General features: G+C 39.7%; 1 protein-coding gene across 3 annotated transcripts in view; it reads left to right on the top strand.

Moving 5' to 3' along the window:
* STAG1 (STAG1 cohesin complex component) overlaps positions 1–22,786 on the top strand; it is a 418,116-nt gene that overhangs the window by 342,460 nt on the left and 52,870 nt on the right. For all 3 annotated transcript variants that reach the window (XM_017874840.1, XM_017874839.1, XM_017874841.1), the window contains one exon: positions 16,688–16,768. In XM_017874840.1, the coding sequence (XP_017730329.1) occupies positions 16,688–16,768 (81 nt within the window). The remainder of the gene's footprint in view (positions 1–16,687; positions 16,769–22,786) is intronic.

Here is a 22,786-nt window from a genome sequence, read left to right as displayed (position 1 = left end):
CGATTCTTCCGCCTTGTCCTCCTGAGTAGCTGGGGTTATAGGCCTGCGTCACCACGCTGGGCTAGTTTTTGTAGTTTTAGTGGAGACGAGGTTTCCCCATGTTGGCCAGGCTGGTCTTGAACTACCAACCTCAAGTGACCTGCTTGCCTTGGCTTCACAAAGTGTTGGGATTTCGGGCATGAGCCACTGCACCCGGCCCTCAACCACTTCTTAATACAACCATGCAAGCTCACTTTTTAGGGTTCCAACTGTGTGCTTACAATAAGAACTCAGAAAATACCTTTTAGAGCAGGGGTACTGAAGAGCTACCAAAATGTTTATTACTGTTGACCCTCAGTTGTTCTTAATGTTTTGAAGATACCTTAAAACTTTCTAGCTGTTTGGGGAGACTACATTGTCTATATGCTTGACTTTTTTTTTTTTTGTAATGATAGCCAGTTCAACTAGAAGTTCCTAGTGCCGTCCTTCACTGAATTGTTACACAGGCATACCTCATTTTAGTGTGCTTTGCTTTATTGCGTGGTTTTTTTCAAATTGAAGGTTTGCGGCAACCCTGCATCAAGCAAGGCTATCAGTGTCATTTTCCCAAAAGCATATGCCAACTTAGTGTTTCATTTGTGTCACATTTTGGTAAATCTTGGTTATTTCAGACTTTTTTGTTAGTATTAAATCTGTTATGGTGATTGGTGATCAGTAATCTTTGATGTTTCTGTTGTAATTGCTTTGGGGCACTATGAACTGTTCCCACATAAGATGGTGGACTTAATCCATCAATGTTATGTGTGTTTTGACTGCTCTATGACAGGCCCTTGCCTAATCCCTTTCCCTCGCAGGCTCCCTATTCCCTGAGACAAAACAATATTGAAATTAGGCCACTTAATAACTCTACAGTGTTTCTTAATGTTCAAGTGGAAGAGTCACACTTCTCTCATTTTTCGTGACTGCTAACACAGCAGAAGTAATTTTTACTTTCAAGCCTTAATTATTTAAGAAAAAAGCATTGCGTTAAGTCTTACGGCTGCCATAGAAAGTGACTCCGCTGATGCGTCTGAGAAACTTTTGGGAAGGATTCACCATTCTCGACGCCATTAAGAAATTAGTGATTCCATGGGAGGAGGTCCAACTATCAACATTAACAGGAGTTTGGAAGAAGTTGATATCAGTGTTCATGGATGACTTTGAGTGGTTAAGACAAGTACAGAAAGTCACTCAGATGTAGTGGAGATAGCAAGAGAACTAGAATTAGGAGTGGAGCCTGAAGATGAGCCTGAGTTGCTGCAATCTCCTGCTCAAACTTGAAGAGATGAGGAGTTGCTTCTTATGGATGAGCAATGAAAGAGATGGCATTTACTCCTAGTGAAGGTGCTGTGAACATTGTTAAAATGACAACGAAGGATTTAGGATATTACATAAATGTAGTTGATAAAGCAGTGATAAGGGTGTGAGAGAGTTGTCTCCAGTTTTGAAAGAAGGTCTGTGAAGAAAATGTTGTCAAACAGCATCAGTGCTGCAGAGAAATCTTATATGAAAGGAAGAATCAATCGATACAGCAAACTTCACTGCCATCTTGAGAAATTGCCATAGCCACCCCAACCTTCAACAACCACCCTGTTAAGTCAGTAGCCATTAACATTTGAAGCAAGACCCTCCACCACTGAAAAAATTATGACTCACTGAAGAGTCAGGTGATCATTAGCATTTTGTAGCCATGAAGTATTTATTGTATTGTTTACTTAAGCTATGTACATTGGTTTTTCAGACATAATGCTATTGCACACTTTTATATGCGTTGCGAAACCAAAGGTTTTGTGACTTGCTTTATTACAAAATTTGCTTTTTTGTGATGTCTGGGAGTAAACTTGTGCTATATCCAGGGTACGCTTGTATATTTGTGTTATTTTTTTCCCCTCCTAGTGATTTATCTTTTATCATACCAGTACTGTTTTAACCATTATAGTTTTAGAATATGTGGAAGACTGGCCAGGCATGGTGGCACATGCCTGTGATCCAAGCCTTTTGGGAGGCTGAGGCACGCAGATCATATAAGGACAGAAGTTCGAGACCAGCCTGGCCAATATGGCAAAATGCTGTCTCTACAAAAAATACAAAATTAGCCGGGCATGGTGGCACGTGTCTGTTATCCCAGCTACTCGGGAGGCTGAGGCAGGAGAATCGCTTGAACCCAGGAGGCAGAGGTTGCAGTGAGCTGAGATCATGCCATTACACTCCAGCCTGGGCAACGAGCAAAACTCTCATCTCAAAAAAAAATTTTTTTTAATATCTAAAAAGTAAAAAATATGTGGCAGACCAAAAAGAAATTACCTATTCTAATAATTTTTTAAATAAATTTTTTAAAAATCAAATTATAGAAATGTTACAGAAAATTCACCTAATCCATTTTCAATGTTTTCCCACATTTCTGCACTTTACACTATCTATACGTATATATGATATAATATATGTATATATTATATAATATATATACATTATATAATATATGTGTATTATATAATATACATTATATTTTTATATACAATATGCATTATATTGTATATTATAAATATATAGTATATTATAAATATAATGTGTGTGTTACATATGTTAATATGCATATGCAAAATATATATTAGGCCAGGCATGGTGGCTCATACCTGTAATCCCAGCACTTTGGTAGACCAAGGTGGGTAGATCACTTGAGGTCAGGAGTTTGAGACCAGCCTAGCCTACATGGTGAAATCCCGTCTCTACTAAAACTACAAAAATTAGCCAGGTGTGGTGGCATGTCCCTGTAATCCCAGCTACTTAGGGGGCTGAGGCACTCGAATCACTTGAACCCAAGAAACCCAAGAACAGGACCTTGCAGTGAGCCGAGATTGTGCCACTGGACTCCAGCCTGGGTGATAGAACAAGATTCGGTCCAAAAAAAAAAAAATTGCCACAACCACCTGAACCTTGAACAGCTTTTTTTCAGCCTAGGACCCAATGCAGAATAATACATTGCATTTAGCTGTTAATTTGTTTTTGTGTCCTTTAATCTGGAATTGTTTCTGAGCCTTTATGTTTCATGGCATTTTGAAGAGTAATAGACTAGTTATTTTACAGAATGTTCTTACTTGAGTTTTGCCTGATCTGCATGTTTAAATTTTAGTTTCACTTTCTTGGCAGGACTACTACATAAATGATATTTTGTCCTCAATGCATCACATCAGGAGGCATGTGATGTCAGTTTGTTCATTATTCATGTTATTAACTCTGATCACTGACTAAAGTGAGGTCTGCCAAGTTTCTCCTGTGTAGTTACCAGTGTCCTTTTTAATTACTGAAGGGAGCTGTAGAAGTATTCTTTAAAACTATGTAATAATCCTGTTTCTTATCAGACTCTGACATAATAGTTTTAGTATCCATTTATGATCCTTGCCTGACTCAGTTATTACTCTCGTGGTCACAGAGTAGTGACTAAAATGATGATTTTCTAACTCTGTTGTTTATTTTGTATTTCTTAGTTGGCACTGTACGGTAAGGAAGAACTTTCCTTTCTCCCTTCATTTATTCATTCACTCATTCACTTTTTACAATTTTAAATTCCTTTAAGAAACATTGGTATCACTGCAGACTCATGGATACCTGTTTTATTTGACAAGTTGTAAATCAGTACTCTTGTTTTTTATTTTGGTTATCAAATTGTAGCAGATTTGGCCAGTGGGAGTTCCTTTCAGTCCAGATCCTATGTACTTTAGAAAGGTCAGGCTTGGTGGCCCATGCCTGTAATCCCAGCTACTCAGGGGGCTGGTGTGATCTTTGCTCATGCAACCTCCACCTCCCAGATTCAAGTAATTCTCTGCCTCAGCCTCCCAAGTAGCTGGGATTATAGGCGCCCACCACCACGCCCAGCTAATTTTTGTGTTTTTAGTAGAGATGGGATTTCACCATCTTGGACAGGCTGGTCTTGAACTCCTGACCTTGTGATCCACCCGCCTTGGCCTCCCAAAGTGCTGGGATTACAGGCGTGAGCCACCAAGCCTGACCTTTTTTGTGCTAATGAATTATTTTTAATCTGTGAAAAGTACTGAAAGTTATTGCAGTTCTGTAACAACAATAATCATTAGCTTGTGAAAAGCACACATTTCAGAATTTATTGTAATATCTCTTATGCCTGCTTTTGTAGAATAAAGTCAAGATATATTTAAATTCTTTCTATTCTGTTTTGTGACTTTGTTCCTATTTTCTGTTGGTATAGTTTTAAATTTAAATGTCATCTCAGATAACCTCTAAGAAAAATAATTTTTTTATTTTATTTTTTTCATGAAACCATTTGGAAGATGAAATATTAATTTTCTGGAAAAATATTAATTTTCTGCTTTATAGTTTCTACAACCCTCAGTAGATTCTAAAAATGGAAAACCAATCAAGCATTTATAGGTGTTTTTGTAAATAGTATTTGCTATAGAACAAAATTGTGTGACTACACCCATGAAAATGAAGTATAATCATATATCACTAACTTTGGGCCTCTCAAGTCATCAGGATAGAAAACTTTTATTTTGCTCTTTTTATATACTAAGTACTATTTTAAACTCCCCCTTTGCCTGCCCAAGCTGGAGTGCAGTGATCTCAGCTCACTGCAACCTCCACCTCCTGGGTTCAAACAGTTCAAACAGTTCCCATGCTTCAGCCTCCCAGGTAGCTGGGATGACAGGCATATGCCACCGTGCCCAGCTAATTTTTGTATTTTCAAGAGATTCTCATGCCTCAGCCTCCCCAAATAGCTGGGATGACAGGCATGTGCCACCGTGCCCAGCTAATTTTTGCATTTTTAGTAGAGATGAAATTTCACTATGTTGACCAGGCTGGTCTCAAGCTCCTGACCTCAAGTGATCCACCCATCTTGGCCTCCCAAAGTGCTGGGATTACAGGAGGGAGCCACCAGGCTGGTGACTTTCAAGTCTTTTACATTTAAGTCTTTTTAAGTCTTTACATTTGTTTCATTTTAAGTCTTTACATTTGTTTCAAAATATCCCCATTTTCGTTTTGTTGATGATGAAACCAAAGATATTAAATAGCCTTAGGTCACACAGCTATGGCACACCACTGAAATCCAGGTTTTTAAATTTTTTTCATTGTCTCTTCTCATTTTCTGCTACTAATGTGTTGTTTATGGTAGCTTGCACTACTCGTCCACTTTACCCATGTCTTCTGATGTTGGCCTTATGGCAAACTTTTTATTTTGAAACAGAGTCTTGCTCTGTCACCCAGGCTGGAGTGTAGTAGTGTGATCTCAGCTCACTGCAGGCAACCTCCACTTCCCAGGTTCAAGCAATTCTCCTGCCTCAGCTTCCCAAGTAGCTGGGATTACAGGAGCCTGCCACCACACCCAGATAATTTTTGTATTTTTGGGAGAGAGAAGGTTTCACCATGTTGGCCAGGCTGGTCTTGAACTCCTGACCTCAGGTGATCTGCCTGCCTTGGCCTCCCAAAGTTCTGGGATTCCAGGCGTGAGCCACCATGCTCGGCCAGCAAACTCTTACTTTTTGTATTTATTTATTTACTTTTTTTTTCTTAGACAAGGACTTGCCCTGTTGCACAGGTTGGAGGGCAGTGGCACAATCACAGTTCACTACATCCTCTACCTCCCAGGCCCTCAGCCTCCCAAGGAGCTGGGACCACAGGTCTAAGCCACCACACCCCAGCTCATTTTTTAAAAGAAATATTTCATAGAGGTTGGGTCTCACTATGTTGCCCAGGCTGGTCTGGAACTCCTGGGCTCAAATGGGATCCTCCCACCACTGCCAACCCAAATATTGGTATTACAGTCATGAGCCACAACACCCAGCTGTATTTATCTTTTTTCGGATATCTTTTTATGTGTTTTAGTGGCAATTATGGGGAGAGATTAGATGCTAGTATTTAATACTTCATCATGAACTAGACACGAACACATTCTTCAGACTGAGTGTAATGTAGGGGGTGAGTTTCAATGTGGTCACATTTTGGCTGGGCACAGTGACTCACAGCTGTAATCCTAGCACGTTGGGAGGCCAAGGCAGGTGGATGACTTCAGGCCAGGAGTTTGAGACCAGCCTGGGCAACATGGCAAAACCCCATCTATACTAAAAATAAAAAAATTAGCTGAGCATAGTGGCGTCTCCTGTAATCCCAGCTACTCGGGAGACTGAGGTGGGAGAATCACTTGTACCTGGGAGGCAGAGGTTGCAGTGAGCCGAGATCGTGCCTCTGCACTCCAGCCTGGGTGAGACTGTCTCAAAGAAAAAAAAGTAGTCACATTTAAGCCAATAGCGGTTATTGGTTTTTGGATAGATTGTGACTTATTATTTATTTACTTTTATTTTAATTTGTGTTTTGGAAACGGAGTCTTGCTCTGTCACCCAGGCTGGAGAGTAGTGGTGCGATCTTGGCTCACTGCAACCTCTGCCTCCCAGGTTCAACCAATTCTCCTGCCTCTGCCTCCCGAGTAGCTGGGACTACAGTGCCCACTACCATGGCCAGCCAATTTTTATATTTTTAGTAGAAACAGGGTTTCACCATGTTGGCCAGGCTGGTCTCAAACTCCTGACCTCAGGTGATCCACCCACCTCAGCCTCCCAAAGTGCTAGGATTACAGGCGTGAGGCACCGTGCCTGGCTTGTGACTTGTTATTTATGTTTTTTTATGTTGATAGAGTCATGCTTTTCTTAGAAGACTACACACTTATTTCCATGACTGAGCTTATAAATTATTTTGGTTACATACTTCTGATTATTCCTTGGTCATACTGTATCAAAACCTTTTAGTATTCTTCTATCCATTTTTTATCTGTCTAGACTCCTAAGTCAAAAAGACACGAATCTAGGTTAATGCCTCCCTTTTCTTCATCAGCACACACACTGTACATCCTACTTGCTGTTTACCTTGTCATTATTTACCAAAAATGCATTTGGGTGCCAAGTCCTGAGGATATAATGGTGTGCTACAAGCAATCCTTAATCTCATGAGGCTCTTGGTTGTTTTTTATAAATTCTACCCTCTGAATAGCTTCTTGCCATACTCTTTTAGCCCTACTACCATATCCTTAGTTTAATCCCTTACAGGTTGGTGCAAAAGTAATTGCAGTTTTTGCCATTACTTTTAATGGCAAAAAAAAAAACGCAGTTACTTTTGCACCAACCTAATAGTTTCTTTTGAGGATCACATCAGAACCTTTCTGTTTTAGTAACCTCAGTTTCACCCTCTCTCCGTTCTAGGTTCTGTTACAGTAACTCTCAACTATGTGTATGCATGAGAAACTCTGATAATGTTTTTTAAAAAATACCTGACTACTCTCAAATACTGTTTGTATGCGTGGATTACTTTGCCAAATCTCTATCAAAATTGAAAGTGGACATACCTTTCTTTAAGGATTTGTGGTTCCAGGAATTTAGATTATAAATATATACTTGGATATGTGTACAAAGGCATAGGTACAAATATGTTCATTGTAGCATTTATGAATATTTAAAATTTAAAACATTCTACATGTTCATCTACAGAGAACCAGTTAAATACAGCAGGATAAAGGATGATGAGAAGATTTATATATACATACATTTAGTTGAAACTTATTTTTGGATGTTTCATAAGAAACTATTAACGGTGGCTTTCTCAGTGGAAAACTAGAGATCTTTAGTGGGGAAGAAAGTTAATTTGAATTGTACACCAGTTATACTGTTGGATATTTTACCATGCACATCTAATGCTTTTTATTTTATTTTATTTTTTTGAGACGGAGTCTTGCTCTGTCGCCCAGGCTGGAGTGCAGTGGCGCAATCTCGGCTCACTGCAACCTCTGGCTCCTGGGTTCAAGCGATCCACTGCCTCAGCCTCCCATCTAATGCTTTTTAAATTAAAATACAGTCCAGGCACAGTGACTCACACTTGTAATCCCAACACTTTGGGAGGCTTAGGTGAGCAGATCACCTGAGGTCAGGAGTTTGAGACCAGCTCGTCCAACATGATGAAACTCGGTCTCTACTACAAATACAAAAAATTGCTCAGCATGGTGGCATACACCTGTAATCCCAGATACTTGAGAGGCTGAGGCATGAGAATGACTTGAACCCGGGAGGTAGAGGTTGCAGTGAGCCAAGATCGCACCACTGCACTCCAGTCTAGGTGACATAGTGAGACTGTCTCAAAATAAAAAATAATTATTTAGCAATGAACAATTGAAAAGTGAAATATTATGAAATGTATAAATGTATTATTTACAATAGCGCCAAAAACATGAAACACTTAGGTATAAATCTAACAAAGTATGTACAAGATACGTATGCTGAAAAGTATAAAACATTAATGAAAGAGGCCGGGTGCGGTGGCTTACACCTGTAATCCCAGCACTTTAGGAGACTGAGGCACGTGGACCACCTGAGGTTAGGAGTTCGAGACCAGCCTGGCCAATATGGCAAAATGCTGTCTCTACTAAAAATACAAAATTAGCCGGGCATGATGGCACATGCCTGTAATCCCAGCTACTCGGGAGGCTGAGACAGGAGAATCGCTCGAACCCGGAAGGCCGAGGTTACAGTGAACTGAGATTGCACAACTGTGCTCCAGCCTGGGCAACAAGAGCAAAACTCCCTCTCAAAAAAAAAAAAAAAGAGATTGCAAAAGCCACACCACACTGTTGACATATGATTTTCTTTTTACTCTTCCTTGTTTCCGATATTTGGAATTTATGTGTAAGCTTGACGGTACAATTTCAGAGTCTTGAGTTGCCAAGAATTAATGTGCGTTAGCCTGCTTCGTAATCCATTCTTTGGGAAATCTTTTAATTCTTTAATCATGGAAGTTAACCTTCTACTGCATGAGTTTTTTACTTGAGTTTTTCATGCTTCTAATGATACATGTTTTTTAACTTAGGATCTAGTATCCTGCTAATAATACAGTACATTGATTGGATAATCCCCCATTTCCTAGAATTTATGAATCTTCTCTCTTTACTGAATTGTTTGCTACTTTGTATCACTGAGGATTTGCATCAGTGTTTGTGTATTTCTTAACATTTCCTTAAAAATGTTACAGTGAATTTTACTCTGCCATATTATTTTGAATTGTTGTACAGCAAAATTGACTAATTTTTCTATTTATGTACAGTCTTATGAATTTTAATGTGTTTAGATTTTTGTAGTCATCACCATAATCAAGATACAGAACGGTTTCACCATCCCAGAAGACTTCTTCATACCATCCTTTTATAGTCATATGCTCACCCTAGCCAAAACTCGTGGACATCAGTGATTATTTTTCATTACTATAGTTTCATCTTTATAAGATTTCCAAATAAATGAAATCATACAACATGTAACTGTTTAGAGCATAATGTCTTTCACTGAGTATAATGTCTTCCCGTTAAGTAATGTTTTTGAAATTAATTCAAGTTGTGTGAGTCAAAGTTGGTTCCTTTTTATTGCTGAATAATATTCCACTGTGTGGATACTTCAGTTTGCTTTATCCATCTGGCCACTGAAGGACATTGAGTTGTGTCCAGCATTTGCCTGTCACAATTAAGTTTGTCATGAATTTGTATGCAAATTTTTGTCTGAATTGATAAGTACTCATTTCTATTAAGTAAATGCCCGGAGTAAAATTGCTAGGTTTTATGGTAATTATATATTTATTAGAAACTGTCAAACCGTTTTCCAGAGTGGCTATACCATTCTGCATTCCTGCCAACAATGTATGAGCTTCATTATTGTGTATCATCATTGGTACTTGATAATTTTTACTTTAGCCATCCTTCTAAGTATATAGTGGTATCTCATCATGCTTTTAACATATTTTTCCTTTTTTCCTCTTTTTTTTTTTTTTTTTTTTTTTTTTTTTTTTGAGACAGAGTCTCATTCTGTGGCCCAGGCTGGAGTGCGGTGGCACGATCTGGGATTACAGACACCTTCTACCACACCCAGCTAATTTTTGTATTTTTAGTAGAAACAGGATTTGCCACATTACCCAGGCTGGTCTTGAACTCCTGGGCTCAAGCTGTCTGTCCACCTTGGCCTCCCAAAGTGCTGGGATTACAGGCATGAACCACCACACCGGGCCTAACATATGTTTTTCCTCATACTAAAGATGTTGAGGCTGGATGCACTGTCCCACGCCTATAATCCCAGCACCTTGGAAGGTCGAGACAGGAGGATCATTTGAGTCCAGGAGTTTGAGATCAGCCTGGCCACCATGGTGAAACCCCGTCTCTACTAAAAATACAAAAATTAGCTGGTCATGCTAGCACACATCTGTAATCCTAGCTACTCAGAAAGCTGAGGCATGAGAATTCCTTGAACCTGGGAGGCAGAAGTTGCAGTGAACCGAGATCATACCACTGTACTCCAGCCTGGGCAACAGAGTGAGACTTTGTCTGAAAAAACAAAACAAAACAAAAGGTATTTTTTCATGTGTTTATTTATTTGCCAGCCTTATATCCTCTTTGGGAAAACCATATTGATTATTTGCATCTAAATGCTCATTTTGAAGAGGATGTTAATTGTCACTCTTATGAACCCAGTCTAAAAATGATAGACCAATATTGGCTGTCAGACACAATTAAGTTTAGTTCACTCTTTTATCATGCACCTGTCCACTAAAAAGTTTGAACCTCCTTCTATTTAAGGTCTCTTGCCAACAGAAAAATAGAAGAGCCGAGATTTTCCACTGTCATTACGTGGATTTTTAGGATTTTAAACATATCCTATAGGTGTGGATAATATGCATGTATACACACACACATATATGCATAATTATTTTCCTGTTATTCTCTAATCTTAATTCAGAGTTTATTTTCCATGTAAACTCAGTTTTCTAAACTTAAACATTCCAGAAGCTTTACATTAATAATAAAATTAATCTTCAAGATGTGCAATATCTGTCATTAGCCACAAGCTGTGGCTTGTGTAGCCAAGCACAAGCTGTGTAGCCAGCACAAGTAGTGCTGGCTGCTATAATCAATTAATTTCAAAATCTCAATGGCTTAACACATAGGAATTTATTTCTAACACCCATAACCATAAAGTGTCATTAGGGGAAGTAGGGTGTTATTGCTCTCCCCAGTCATTCAGGGACCAAGGTTTTCCTGGGGTGTTGGTGTCCTGGCAGACAGAAGATAGAAAAGGCACTCCTGCTTGTTAATTTGCCTAGAAATGTACAATACACGTTAGCGTTTCCTCCTAGGAACAGCATTTCCTCATGGAAACAGGAGGACGGAGAAGGTGGGTTGGAAAAAATTATTAGTCATCAGACTAATAATGACTTGCTGTCATTTGATGATCCTCTCCAGGCTCAGAGCAATGTTAATCAAAGGCAGAAGGGGTACTCAAGGTTGCAACAGTGGCTTTTGCCTTTTTCAATTTTCTATTCCTTGTTTCTTGTTTCATTTGTCCTCCAGAAAGACGAAGTTACTGAATAATGATTTCTGAACGAGTTAGGATAACATTGCTGGTGTGGAGGATAAAATATCAAAATGACTAAGAGTGAAGCTTGATAGGAGAAGTTCTGAATTTTGTTTTGGTGTCAATAAGCTATATTGTTATGGAATTATGTCTGTGAGAAAGCAGAATGTTTCCCAGTCAATGAGAGCAAGCTTTTTATTTTAAGGTAATGCAGTGGAGTCCCTTTAAAAGTAAACTTAAAAGGAATACCAATGTGTGAAACAGATTAGAATGGGAATTCTATATTTGTAACAGATAATGGGATGACCAAATGTCTCTCTTCCCTCATAACCCCTGACAAGAAACTTCTTTAAAACTATGAAACAGCCTGAAATATTTCTAGTGTAGGATAATAGAAAAGTAGAAGGAAAGGAAGTGATATTTATAATGAGTAGGACAATGACATAACCAAAATAAAGCAATTCTTCTTCAACATTACTTTTTTCCAGCTTAATTTCTCATTGATTACTATTAATTTATGTATCACTCTTCTAGTAATTTAACAAATACGGTTTCAAATTCAAGGGAATTTTTAAAATCTTGTCTTTTCCATTCAGACCTCATTGTTATTGTACTTAATATTATAGTTTAGAATTTACCTTAAGGTATCTCAGGACCATTGAACATCTTCTAGTGTAGTAGGGTGATTTGTTTAGCACTAATGTTTATAACTTGACAGTGTTCCAGTAGTCTATTTTCTGCATTCTGACATGAGTCATTTAATTATGTTTAATAAAATCCTGACATGATCTCATTAATGTTGCACCAAAGGCAGCACCACTTATTCCTCTAATTCTTTTTTTTCTTTCCTTTTTCGTTTTTTCTTTGCCTTTTTTTTTTTTTTTTTTTTTTAAGTCAGTCTCTGTCGCCCAGGCTGGAGTGCATTGGCATAATCTTGACTCATACAACCTCTGCCTCCCAGGTTCAAATCATTCTCCTGCCTCAGCCTCCCCAGTAACCAGGAATACAGGCATGTGCCACCACGCTTGGCTAATTTTTTGTATTTTTAGTAGAGACAGGGTTTTGCCATGTTGACCAGGCTGGTCTAGAACTCCTGACCTCAGGTGATCCACCCACCTCAGCCTCCCAAAGTTCTGGGATTACAGGCATGAGCCACTGCACCCAGGACCAGGTTATTCCTCATACCTCCAATTCTTAAGAGTTATTGTTAGTCTCAAGTAGGCACATTGGAAGTATCTTTTGCTTGAGTGATCTGAAACCTTAAAATTTATTATTTTTTTTCTTTTTTAAACAGAGTCTCACTCTGTCACCCAGGCTGAAGTACAGTGGCATGATCTCAACTCACTGCAACCTTCGCCTCCTGGGTTAAAGTGATTCTCACGTCTCAGCCCCCAAGTAGCTTGGACTACAGGTGTGTACCACCACGCCCGGTAATTTTTTGTATTTTTAATAGAGACGGGATTTTACCATGTTGGCCAGGCTGGTGTCGAACTCCTGACCTTAGGTGATCCACCCGCCTTGGCCTCCCAAAATGCTGGGATTACAGACATGAACCACTGCGCCTGGCCTGAAACCTGAAAATTTTAAAGTAAAATCAGCTAGGCCGGGCATGGTGGCTCACACCTGTAATCCCACTTTGGGAGGCTGAGGTGGGCGGATCACAAGCTCAGGAGTTCGAGACCAGCCTGGCCAACATAGTGAAACCCCATCTGTACTGAAAATACAAAAAATTAGCCCGGTATGGTGGCATGCGCCTGTAGTCCCAGCTACTCAGGTGGCTGAGGCGGGAGAATCCCATGAACCCGGGAGGAGGAGGTTGCAGTGAGCCAAGACCACGTCATTGCACTCCAGCCTGGGTGACAGAGTGAGATTCCATCTCAAAAAATAAAAAAAAAGTAAAATCAGCTGTAACTCGCAACTAGTTCCTGCAGCATTCTACTTGTTGATTTCCCTTTTAACTTATTATCTACATATATTTACCTTTATGGTTTGTAGTTTATCAAGTGGAGAAGATAATAGTGACACTAGATAAATTTACTGATTAAATAATGGAATACTGGCTGGGCGCGGTGGCTCACACCTATAATCCCAGCACTTTGGGAGGTCGAGGCGGGTGGATCACCTGAGGTCAGGAGTTAGAGACCAGCCTGACCAACATGGTGAACACTGTCTCTACTAAAAATACAAAAATTAGCTGGGCGTGGTGGCACTTGCCTGTAATCCCAGCTGCTCAGGAGGCTGAGGCAGGAGAACTGCTTAACCCGCCACTGCACTGTAGCCTGGGGGACAGCAAGACTCAATCTCAAAAAATAAAATAAAGGAGTATCAATATTAGGTATGCTTTATTGCAAAAAGATACATCATTTATTCAAAAAATGTAGTAAACATTTTGTGTACAAAAATGCAGTAAAAGACCTACCCAAAGCCTGGGCGACAGTGCAAGACTCCATCTCAAAAAAAAAAACTGAAAAGGTGCTCATCCTCATTGTATTTAGAGAAATGTAAAATTAAAACCACTACTCATATGTAATAGAATTTCCAAACTTAAGTAATCTGATATCAAGTGTTGGTAGAAATGTGAAGACACAGCAACTGTCAATGACTAGTAGATACACTTTGGATAACAGTTTGGGAATATCTAATAACGTTATACATACACATACTGTATGATCCAGGAGTCCTATTCTTAGAGCGTCAGGAATAGGATTTTGTCTCTGTTTTCCAGAGAGACAGATATCAGAATTCAGGAAAGTAAGATTGATTAAAGATTACAATGTAAAAGAGAACTCCAATTTGGATATGTTTTTTACTACATTTTTGTTTGAATACTTGATGTATCTTACTGCAATAAAGCATACTTAATATCGATATTCTCAAAATGCAGTCTGGGAACCTATGGGGGGTTTCCAGGACAGGTCCATGAAGTCAAAACTATTTTTACAATAAGATCAAGATGTTATTTCCTTTTTTCACTCTCATTCTCTTGCAAGTGTACAAGTGGAGTATTGGTGTCATAGCAAGGAATATTCATGTTATCTACAAAGGTTATTAAACTGTACCTTCTTTTCCCAAACTACTTTGTGAGACTGGATTTTTTCGTATACTTCAATGAAAACAATATATTGTAACATAATCCAAAACAGGAAAATTCAGTTGTTTTCTATTAAGACAGACCTTAAAGAGATTTGCAAAAATGTAAAACAGTGCTACTCTTATTAAATATTCTTTCCTTTAGAAAATTTATTTTGAGGCCAGGCGCAGTGGCTCACACCTGTAATCCCAACATTTTGGGAGGCCGAGGTGGGCAGATCACGAAGTCAGCAGTTCCAGACCAGCCTGGCCAACATGGTGAAACCCTGTCTCTACTAAAAATACAAAAATTAGCCAGGCATGGTAGTGGGCACCTGTAACCCCAGCTACTCGGGAACCTGAGCCAGGAGAATCGCTTGAACCCGGGAGGCGGAGGTTGCAGTGAGCCAAGAGTGCACCATTGCACTCTACCCTGGGCAACAAAGTGAGACTTGGTCTCAAAAAAAAAAAAAAAAAAAATTATTTTGTTTTGGGGCCGGTTGCGGTGGCTCACACCTGTGGTCCCTAGCACTTTGGGAGGCAGAGGTGGGAGGATCGCCTGATCTCAGAAGTTCGAGACCAGCCTGGGCAACATGGCAAAACCCCATCTCTACTAAAATCCAAAACCTTAGTCGGGCGTGCGCCTGTAGTCCCAGCTGCTCAGGAGGCTGAGGTGGGAGAATTGTTTGAACCCGGGAGGTGGAGTTTGCAGTGAGCCGAGATCACGCCACTGCACTCCAGCCTGGGCGACAGAGCAAGACTCTGTCTCCAAAAACAAAAAAAAAGAAAATTTATTGATAATCGGGTACCATGGCTCAGACCTGTAGTCCTAGCAGTATGGGACACCAAGGTGGGTGGATTGCTTGAGTCTGGGAGTTCGAGACCAGCCTGCGCATCATGGTGAAAGCCCGCCTCTACTCAAAATAGAAAAGTTAACTAGACATAATGGTGCATGCCTGTAGTCCCAGCTACTTGGGAGGCTGAGGTGGGAGGGCCACCTGAGCCAGCAAGGCTGAGGCCACAGTGGGCCGTGATCACACCACTGCACTCCAGCCTGAGTGACAAAGTGAGACCCTGTCTCAAAAAAAAAAAAAAAAAGTTTATTTCTTTTCAGAAAGTTTTATTATTTGTTATGTAATAAATTTTTTAAGTGAATTAAGTATTTTATAAACATTTCTTAGTTTTAGTTTCTAATACAATAGTATTGAGAGAGATAACCCACATAAGGAAAAACTTTTTTGGACTCTTAGTGACTTCTAAGAGTACAAACAGATCCTGAGAACTAAAAACTCTGAAAACCTCTGCCCTAGAAAAATGCATGCAGAGTGCACCAAGAGACATGTATAAGCATGTTCATCGCAATATGATCCATAATGGCCTAAAACTCAAAGCAGTGTAAAAGTTTATCAATGATAGATGAATAGGGAGTATTCTAAATATTACACAGAACTAAAAACGAATGAACTAGGTACATGCAACATCAATAAATCTGAAACGTAAATGTTAAATGAAAAACGTCAGACTCAAAGTAATACATATTGTATGATTACATTTATGTATTGTTCAACGATATGCATAAAAATCTTTAGGAATGCAGACTTAGGTAATTAAAATATGCCAATTCCCAAATAATCCACAATAACTGTTGCCCTTGGGAGAAGAAAGATGCTATATTGGGAGGAGATGCTAGCAATGTTTTATTTCCTGATGTGGGTGGTAGTTACACAGGTATTTTTTTGCTTTATATTCATTAAGCTTTATACTCATAAGTGTACTTTTTGATATGATTATTTTCACATTAAAATTCTTTAAAACAAGTAGAAATTTTCTTATAAAATGTGGGTAAATACTTTAGATTCAGTTATTTCAACTATAAAATTTGGATAAAAATTATTTCATCAGTCTCCTTTTAAAAATTTGACTAAGCAAAATATTCATGACACTACATTTTGTTTAAAGATAGTGCTATTTCAATCTATATTTATTCCCATATGTTGTGTCTTTATTCTCTAGACTGATACATTGGTTTGTCCTTTTTAACCAAATATTTTATACATTCTCATTAATTATACAAAAATTTGGACTTGAAGCTATACTATCAAATAACAACTGTGATAAATATTATTACCTTAGCACGGTGCAAACAGATTATCTCATTTTTTTTGAATTTTTCATTAAAAAAATTTTTTTTTCATTTGATACAGATAGTCGTGCAAGCACTGCAGTGTTCCCATTACTCGATTCTTTGGCAGTTGGTGAAAATTACTGATGGTTCTCCTTCCAAAGTAAGTAAGAGTTTCTGTAGGCAGAAGGGTTATTACTGAAATAATAACCTTGCTTAACTATTTAATAATTTACTATTATCTGTTATTGTATAATATAAATTATTGTAATATTTAATAAAATATATGATTATTACCAGTTCTTGGTTTATCTTATGAGTAAGTATACATTTACCTCTTTGGGAAGAGCCAAAATCTTCAAGCAAAAGACACATAGTTATGTGTGTGTATATATATGTACACACGCACACAGATTAAAACTTCTTATATAAAATCACTGTAGTAGACACAAGAGCTCTGATAGGTAACATGCTATTAAAAAGAATAACATTGAGGCCGTGCCTGGTGGCTCACGCCTATAATCCCAGCTTTGGGAGGCCAAGGCAGGCAGATCACTTGAGGTCAGGGGTTCAAGAACAGCCTGGCCAACATGGTGAAACTCCGTCCCTACTAAGAATACAAAAATTAGCTGGGCATGGTGGTGCACACCTGTAGTCCCAGCTACTCAGGAGGCTGAGGTAGGAGAATCATTTGAACCGAGGAGGTAGAGGTTGCAGTGAGCTCAGATCATACCACTGCCCTCCAGCCTGAGCAACAGAGTGAGAGACTGTCTCAAAAAAAAAAAAAAAAAAAACACAAACATTAAGCGGTATGTGGTGTTGGGTCACCTGTAATCCCAGCTACCCGAGGAGGGCTGCAGGCGGAGAATCGCTTGAACCTCAGGAGCAGAGGTTGCCATGAGCCAAGATTGCGCCATTGCACTTCCACGCTGGCAAGCAGAACAAAACTCCATCTACACACACACAAAAAAAGAGGCCGGGCGCGCGGTGCTCAAAGCAGTAAACCCAGCACTGTTTGGGGGGCCAGGACGGGTTGGATCACGGGGGTCAGGAGCATCGAGGACCATCCTGGATAACATGGTGAAACCCCGCTTCTACTTAAGAAAAAATACATAAAAACTAGCTGGGCAGGGTGCGGGCGCCTGGTATGCCCAGCTCACTTGGGAGCTGAGGCAGGAGAATTGGCATAAACCTGGGAGGCGAGCCTTGCAAGTGAGCTGAGTCGCAGCCAACTGGCACTCCAGCCCGGGCAACAGAGCGACGATCCGTCTCAAAAAAAAAAAAAAAAAGAAGTAACATCATTGAAAGGTAATAGTATGTAGCCTTTGATTCTGGCAGTATGATACCGAGAGACACAAAGTGAACAACTCTCTTGAAGTTAAAAACAACTTAAAATGTGGGTAAATTTTTTTATTTTATTTTAATGTATCCATGACCATGCAAAACAGAAAGAAAAATGGGGGCTAGGGATTAAATGAAAAGTAAGATCAAGAAAGCCAAAAAGAGCACTGAAGACTGCTTTACCTTGAGGATCTTTTCTAATGTACAGTCCAAGGTGCGTCCAGGATAGAATGTCTCATAGGTGGCCACATCTCTCAGATTATTTTGGGATCCTAACGAGCTACTCTCAGCACAGTGGTGAACTAGAAATAAACCCACACCAGTTTCCTTCAGGGGCTGGGGGATTATAAGGAAAAGAGTCTGTCTTAAAATGTGTCATTGATTAAAATGGGGAAAAATAAATCTCCCCTGAAAGTTTATAACTATGACTTAGCTTTTGCGTAGGTTTTCACCTGAATTCATACTATTTTGATGGTAAAAAAGAAAGAAAAAAAGTTGAGATTTTGATTAAGTGTTCTATAATGGTGGTATCCCCAACCACCTAACAAAATCAAATCCAAGTCTCTTCTGAAGGAACTTGCCTTAAAGAATTTTCCACAAGTAAAATCTTAAGCAAAGTGAGCTCACAGCAAAAATATCACTTATGAAAACAACCATGAAGAGAATCAGACAAAAAATACTTCACATTGGAATTATCTGACACAAATATAAAATAAATGTTTCAGTTATTTCACGTGATGAGAGGCCTGAACGTAAGAAGCAAACATTTGATAAAGAATCAAATAAAGATATTAGTATGTTTGTATATCTTCCTGTTAACAAAACAAGCTGTTTAAACAGTAAAGATGATTAATGCATTTGCATTTAGAACCAGCAGCTTGATATGGAATGTTATTTTTTCAGAGTAAGAAGTTTTTTCCTTTCTGAGTAATAATTTGAGGATCTCTGCATTTAGAAAGTAGTAGGATTTTTAAATTCTTTCTAATTAGAAGCATGGTAGTATATGGGTTAGCCTCTTGGTTTTCTCTTTTATTAGTAATTTCAGTCTTAAAAGCAAAATAACAGTTAACCTTTTATTAGTAATGAAAGCCACTTTAAAACTGTTACAGCCAGGCACGGTGGCTCGCGCCTATAATCCCAGCACTTTGGGAGGCCAAGGCGGGCAGATCACAAGGTCAAGAGATCGAGACCAGCCTGGCCAATATGGTGAAACCCTGTCTCTACTAAAAATACAAAAATTAGTTGGGTATGGTGGCGGGCGCCTGTAGTCCCAGCTACTCAGGAGGCTGAGGCAGGAGAATCGCTTGAACCCAGGAGGCGGAGGTTGCAGTGAGCCAAGATCATGTCACTGCACTCCAGCCTGGGCGATAGAGTAAGACTGTCCAAAAAAAAGGCCAGGCGTGGTGGCTCACACCTATAATCCCAGCACTTTGGGAGGCCGAGGCAGGCAGATCACGAGGTCAGGAGATAAAGACCATCCTGGCTAACAAAGTGAAACCTCATCTCTACTAAAAATACAAAAAAATTAACCAGGCGTGGTGGCAGGCGCCTGTAGTCCCGGCTACTCGGGAGGCTGAGGCAGGAGAATGGCGTGAGCCTAGGAGGCGGAGCTTGCAGTGAGTGGAGAGATCGCGGGGGCTGCACTCCCGCCTGGGCAATAGAGCAAGACTCCGTCTCCAAAAAAAAAAAACAAAACTGTGTTACACTGTGCATGGTGGCTCACGCCTGTAATCCTAGCACTTTGGGAGACCAAGGTGGGCGGATCACCTGAGGTCAGGAGTTCCAGACCAGCCTGGCTAGCGTGGTGAAACCCTGTCTCTACTAAAAGTACAAAATTAGCTGGGCGTCGTGGCGCACATCTGTAATTCCAGCACAAGACTCGCTTGAACCCGGGAGGCAGAGGTTTCGGTGAGCCAAGCTCTTGCCACTGCATTGCAGCCTGGGTGACAGAACAAGCCTCTTGTCTTTTTTTGAAATGTTCTTTATTGTAAAGTCAAAGGAGATTGAATTTATATATTAAAATTTGATAGGATAGGTTTAATAATTTTACACAATTGCTTTTATTTTCATCCTTCTGATTGAATTTTTAGATATTTTTTCCCACAGACATCATTTTTGTTGAGTTACTTGCATTTTGGCTAAATATTGAATTTAGTAAATTTAGAATGTGTTATTCCCTAAAAATTTAGCATAATTGATGGCTAATTCCTCCTTGTAAATCTATTAATACTTTAAATTTTTTCTTTTTTTTTTTGAGATGGAGTCTCGCTCTGTCACCTAGGCTGGAGTGCAGTGGCACAATCTTGGCTCACTGCAACCTCCACCTCCCGGGTTCAAGCGATTCTCCTGCCTCAGCCTCCTGAGTAGCTGGGATTACAGGCGCATGCCACTATGCCTGGGTGTTTTGTATTTTTAGTAGGGACTGGGTTTCACCATGTTGGCCAGGCTGGTCTCGAACTCCTGACCTCAAGTGATCCGCCCACCTCAGCCTCCCAAAGTGTTGGGATTACAGGTGTGTGCCACTGTGCCGAGCCTAAATTTTGTCTTTTTACAACTATATTCCATAATTGGAATAAGAATCTCTGTTCTTCAATCGACTTCTTTGAATATTTTCTATTTTTTAATCTTTTTACAGCAGAATTATTTTGAAATTCCTTGCCTATTTTTGCCTGACATATTCTCCTAAAAAAAGATAGTTTTATTTTTTTTATTAGTCACATTACATATTTAGCAATGCAGATTTTGTTGCCAGAACTGATTTTGTTTTGTTTTTGAGACAGGGTCTCACCCTGGCTGCCCACTGTCACGGCTCACTGCGGCCTCAACCTCCTGGGCTCATGTGATCCTCTCACCTCAGCCCCTGAAGTAGCTGGGACTACAAGTGTGCGCCACCATGCCTGGCTACTTTTTTTTTTTTTTTTTTTTTTTGAGACAGAGTCTCGCTAGAGTGCAGTGTCGTGATCTTGGCTCACTGCAACCTCCGCCTCCCAGATTCAAGCAATTCCCCTGCCTCAGCATCCCAAGTACCTGGGATTACAGGTGTCTTCTACCATGCCTGGCTAATCTTTGTATTTTTAGTAGAGACAGAGTTTCACCATGTTGGCCAGGCTGGTCTCAAACTCATGACCTCAGGTGTTCCGCCTGTCTTGGCCTCCCAAAGTGCTGGGATTACAGGTATGAGCTGCCACGCCTGGCTACTTTTTTACATTTTTTGTAGAGATGGGGTTTCACCATATTACCCAGGCTGGTCTCAAACTCCTAGACTCAAGCAGTCCACCCGCCTTGGCCTCCCAGAGTGCTGGGATTACAGGTGTGACCCACTGATTTTCTTTATGCCAGAAAGAACGCTGCAGCGTCTTTTATGTGCTTTATTCATTTGATTTACATTTATAGTTTTGTGTGCATTTATAGCATATGTGACATTTTTCTTACTTAGATATTTGTCTCAAGTTATTTCTTCTCATTTTGAAGTTGTTGGTAGTTTCTTTAAAAGTCCAAGGTGTATTTTGTAATCATCATACATCAGTTCTGTCTATAATATTAAAATGTTTCTCTAAGTGATAACCTTCAAAAGCATTAATTTTTAAGACACATGGAAACTTTAAAAATTCATGTTTCGGCTGGGTGCAGTGGCTCATGCCTGTAATTCCAGCACTTTGGGAGGCCAAGGCGGGCAGGTCATGAGGTCAAGAAATAGAGATTATCCTAATCAACATGGTGAAACCCCTGTCTCTACTAAAAATACAAAAATTTGTTGGGCATGGTGGCTTGTCCCTGTAGTCCCAGCTACTTGGGAGACTGAGGCAGGAGAATCACTTGAACCTGGGAAGCGGAGGTTGCAGTGAGCCAAGATCGCACCACTGCACTCCAGCCTGGCAACAAAGCGAGACCCCATCTCAAAAAAAAGAAAAATCCATGTTTGAGGCTGGACATGGTGGTTCATGCCTATAATCCTAGGACTTTGGGAGGCCAAGGTGGGCAGATCAGTTGAGGTCGGGAGTTGGAGAACAGCCTGACCAACATGGTGAAACACTGTCTCAACTAAAAATACAAAAATTAGCCAAGTGTAGTGATGCATGCCTGTAGTCCTAGCTACTCGGGAGGCTGAGGCAGGAGAATCGCCTGAACCCACAGGCGGTGGAGATTGCAGTGACTAAGATGACACCACTGCACTCCAGCCTAGGCAACAGAGTGAGACTCTGTCTCAAAAAAAAAAAAAAAAAAAAAGATGAAGCGTAAGAGGGGACTTTGTTGTTGTCATTATCTTATTGTTTTACATTTTGTTTGTTTGTTCATTTGTTTGTTTGTTTTGAGACAGAATCTTGCTCTGTTGCCCTGGCTGGAGCTCAGTGGCATGATCTCAGCTCACTGCAAGCTCCGCCTCCCAGGTTCAAAGGATTCTCCTGCCTCAGCCTCTCCTGAGTAGCTGAAATTACAGTCACCTACCACCATGTCTGACTAATTTTTGTATTTTTACAGAAGTTGGCTCAGTTTGTAATGCCAGGACTAACAGTATATGGAGGACTTCTGTGATAATGCACCTAAAACTCTATCCATTTTTTCCCCTTTTTTCCTGAAGTTTAAATGTAATATGGTCGATATTGGGATACTTATATATGTTAAATATATTTAATATTTGTAATGTCAGTCATTTAGAAGCAACTTGAAAGTTTGTTACATAAAGTAATTTTGTTTTATTTTGTGAGCATATGTTCATTATAAAAGAAATACATAAATAGTAATACAGACAAAATAAAACTGACTCTTACCACTTGTAGATAACCACTGTTAATGTTTTGGTGTATTTTCTTTTTTCTTTTCTTTTTTTTTTTTTTTTTTT

Source organism: Rhinopithecus bieti, unplaced genomic scaffold (genome assembly GCF_001698545.2).
Source record: "Rhinopithecus bieti isolate Rb0 unplaced genomic scaffold, ASM169854v2 scaffold_9203, whole genome shotgun sequence".
Lineage (NCBI taxonomy): Eukaryota > Metazoa > Chordata > Mammalia > Primates > Cercopithecidae > Rhinopithecus > Rhinopithecus bieti.
Note: the sequence above shows the minus strand (reverse complement) of the source record. Positions and strands in the feature narration are given on the sequence as shown.